The sequence below is a fragment of the Sitodiplosis mosellana genome, unplaced genomic scaffold (genome assembly GCF_009176505.1).
Source record: "Sitodiplosis mosellana isolate CC-2019 unplaced genomic scaffold, AAFC_SMos_1.0 Smas_scaffold_5177, whole genome shotgun sequence".
Lineage (NCBI taxonomy): Eukaryota > Metazoa > Arthropoda > Insecta > Diptera > Cecidomyiidae > Sitodiplosis > Sitodiplosis mosellana.
In genome coordinates, this window is record NW_022600419.1 from 3,023 (window position 1) to 6,996 (window position 3,974).

The 3,974-nt window shown below is 34.4% G+C and overlaps 1 protein-coding gene across 1 annotated transcript; it reads left to right on the forward strand.

The window, feature by feature from the left end:
• The first annotated feature begins 3,108 nt into the window (after positions 1-3,108).
• On the forward strand, positions 3,109-3,968 carry LOC129572536 (uncharacterized). The gene is made up of 2 exons (XM_055452508.1): positions 3,109-3,570; positions 3,679-3,968. The coding sequence occupies exons 1-2, from the start codon at positions 3,222-3,224 to the stop codon at positions 3,963-3,965; spliced, it is 636 nt and encodes a 211-aa protein (XP_055308483.1). The 5' UTR covers positions 3,109-3,221; the 3' UTR covers positions 3,966-3,968.
• The last annotated feature ends 6 nt before the right edge of the window (positions 3,969-3,974 follow it).

The following is a 3,974-nucleotide window of genomic DNA, read 5'->3' on the forward strand; positions in this document are numbered from 1 at the left end:
ATACCGACTCGAATATAAAAGTGTTTTGTTCTAATTTCGGAGCCAGCAGCATGGAGAAAGACACTCGGCGGCGATATTCTGGATATAAACGAAAATTGTTCTGCGCTTGCTTCAAGATTCTGAATGAATACCATATGGAATGTACTGTTACAAAATAAAACGTAGATAAATATTGTATGGCTAGTGAATAATCGTTTGAACAATAACATTCAGCGAACAATCACTCCGGAAATAGCTGCTTATTACTTTTAATTACTGCAAATATCTCCATGAGGAGGAGAGTATGACTTATTGAAAGATTATATCACACATCACCTCTGTATGCGGAATAATTTATCATTGAAGTAACAAAGTGTACTTGGAACGATGCGCAATTGTTTTTTTTTAAATTTTGATGGATTTTCTTATTTTGAATCTCGTCGATAGATTCCCTCGCTTCGATTTTTAGAATATCATTTGGAAGACTTCTTGTCTCTTTTTTGCTGAATTGTGATTGATTAAGTTTTATTCAATTCAGATATGAGGAATACCATTAAAACCGCTACTTAACAATTTCATAGTCTCACGAATTCCTATTCGAAATAAAATGGTAATGGAGATAAAACGGGTTTTTCGATTTGGTTAAAATTCTTTTTTTATATTTCACCCAGAGAACACGTTTACATTATTAGAACTGTTCGGTTTATCTTGTAAAATTGTCATTTGTATCACAGATTATCGTACCAAATTTATATTGACGACAATCAATTTAATGAATAAAATTAAGAGAAATCATGAATTAAATTCGTTTATCAATGTATATATCGTTATACCAATCATACATGAAATATAAAAAATAGCCTAGTAATACTCATTTAATTATTGTTGACTAATTTATTTATATCTGAGCTATTTTCATTGTTTATTATATCCGAGTATGCTATGTTGTCTCTGAATCAGAGCGTGTTATCACAGTGGCGTGTGATATCAGCAGCACTAACTGACGTGCTGCTGACATCAGCTGATAACACGCGCTCTGCTCTGAATTGAAATATATCCCTATGTTTTGTCTAAAAGAGTGGCATTTGGATTTCTAAGCGCAAAACAAGTATAACCGATTCATTTGAAATGCAATCGCAAGTTAACTCAGATTCGTCCTCTTTTCTGTTTAAATCACTGCGTGGATTGTACTTTTTTGCGCAGATCTTTGGCAGTGCATCATTTTTTTATTCACCAGAGATCGGCGTACATGTTAAACCAATAAATGTAGTAACTCTTCTGTATGCCACCGTGATTTACTCTGCTATATCTTATCTAAATATGACCAGTGAACTGACAATCCATGCCAGTGGCTATCAAGCAATTATTTTCTATGCTGGTATGCATGGTTTCTTATCGTTTGCACCTTCATCAGTTTGGGTTTTTCCAATCTATTTGCACATGATCAGAAAAGGGGTAGCCAAAATCATGGCCTTAGATAGTGAAGTTAGTATTGAAAAAAATATGGTATTATTCAAACTGATTTTTCAAATGAATGCTTCAAAAAAGATTCCAGATGAAAGAGATGGGTATCATGTTCCGACACACAAACTATTATCTACGTTACGGAATCATTTATTGTATTTGGTGCATTTCAGCACCGTTTTCCGTTCTGTCTTCCTACTATTTCACAGAATTCTACGTCGATGGGCAATTTATATTGGATTCACACTCATTTTCGGCAATCACATGCTTCTTGCTGCAATTATTATAGTACATGGCATTTAAGGTGACAATATTATTAGAGAATTTTCATTTTCAAGACTCAAAATTGGAATAATAAATCAATTGTTTCATTTGATTCAGCTACATTTTTATACCATCACCGAAAATCGTTTCACCACCACGTCTACCATTAATTGAGTTGCAGAGAATCACATTCAAACTGGCAAAGATTCATGATCGTCTATGCCAACTATTCTTTACGACTGGCCATTATTCTGCCGTTGTGGTAACTTTCTTTTCTAAATTCTATTCACATATTTCATTGATTTTGAACACACCTCTTTACCAAAATTGATTGTGATCAAAATGGAATTGTACTCTCTAGCTGATTGCCGGACCAGTGAACATTCTTTTTCTTACGCTGTTGTCGTTGGAAATGCTCTTTGTGGGATTGATTGAACGGAATTTCAAATTGCAGATGCTGGCTGCATGTTTCATATATTTCACTATTCATGGATATATGATGGGTCTCAGCATAGTTCATACGGTTGTCTCCACCTCATCAAAAGGTCGATATACAGGAATTCTAGTTCATCGTGCACTTCTACACATCAACGATACTGATTTGATGATAAAGGTTAGAATATGATCGGTAATTTCCATTTGGGTATTCAAATTTAGAACACCAATGAATAAAAGGATGTTTCATTCTTTAGCTGGATCTATTTTCTATGCAAATTCTACATTGATAATTTTCGATTATGATTGGGCGTTAATATTTTCGGTAATTATTTCGAAAAGATGTTAACCTAAATTATCATTAAACTAAATAAAACCGTTTGAATTTAGATTTTCCCGACAACGCTTTCATATACATGTATCGTAATACAGTATCAATACTTCTTATCTACGGCAACTAATTAAAGATTCAGTCAATAGAACCGGAATTTTATCAACCATACACATCGACATATGTTGGTACATTTAATTGAATTCCATATTAGTTGGCATCACGCAAAAGGATTGTGCACGGCATAGTAAATGCTGATGAAAGAACTTCTTTCCTACACAAATAAAATGCACCTGATGGTAATGCACAGTTGATTTGTAAATGTCAATGTCAATTGTTCGCTACAATGGATTCCTCTGAGTTGTACTTTTATGTTAATTTAACTCATAATAAAAGTGTGATTGATAAACAAAATTAACAAAATATATCGATTCCATATGAGCAGTAAGTCACTGGGTATTAATTAAAAATTATCAAATATTTTCATCGTTCGTTATTCGAGGTCACCTTTCATCGCATTTTGATGATTCATGAACCAATGGTTCTGTCGACTATTGTTGAATTTTATTGAAACAATGGCTATGCCGCAGGCTAGTTTCAGTCGATAATTTGTTTATTTCTGATTGCAACACACTCGAAATATTCAAATAAATTCTATGCACTGATTCCACATCAGGGTGATAATCAACGTCGTGAACGATTCAAAACAATTGAGCATTGTGATAATAAAATAAAATACGTGAATAAAATGCAATCAGCGATCGAATGTCTAACTGAAGTCGAATATATGCGCCGTACGAATCCATTGGACTATTTCATCAAGGAATGGCTGAGAATTGAATTACATGTGCTTGACACAAACGAAGAAGCGTATAAAATTATTCATAAAGCTGTTGAGAATACACAGCATGCCAAGTCATCGCGGCGATTTTGTGTTGCAAATATCTTCAGAGTTGACAATATGGATCGCGATACGAATGGTGATTTTTCCACAAATATTATGCATAATCATCGTTATTTGTTTCATTTTTCATTTGCATGCAATTTGCCGTGCATTTTACGCGAAGGATTGGTACCAGCACCGCAACACATATACAGTATGAATCGATTCCTGGGCGAAGGCATCTATTTTTGGGATGCTGTCGCAAATGCTGGCTTAAATTACAAATCACTGAACACTGTTTACATTCTTGTATGTCGTGTAGCTTTAGGTAAAACACAACAGGTCAAACAACTGTACTTGGATAACGGTCAATCGTTGAATTGGGAAGCCGGCGTGGATTCGATATTTTGTTCAGGCGAAAAATTCTCATCATCAACAGACGAAGAAGATGATTTCAAGGGAGCCAAAATTTACTGCGGACAAATCGGAGAGAGAAAACCCGAAGACCATGGATATTCCTTGTATAATGAATATGTTGTTCGAAATAAAGAACAAGTGATCGTTGAGTATATAATTAAACTCGAGAAGGAAGACAATGGAGATGAATGAACGTAGGCT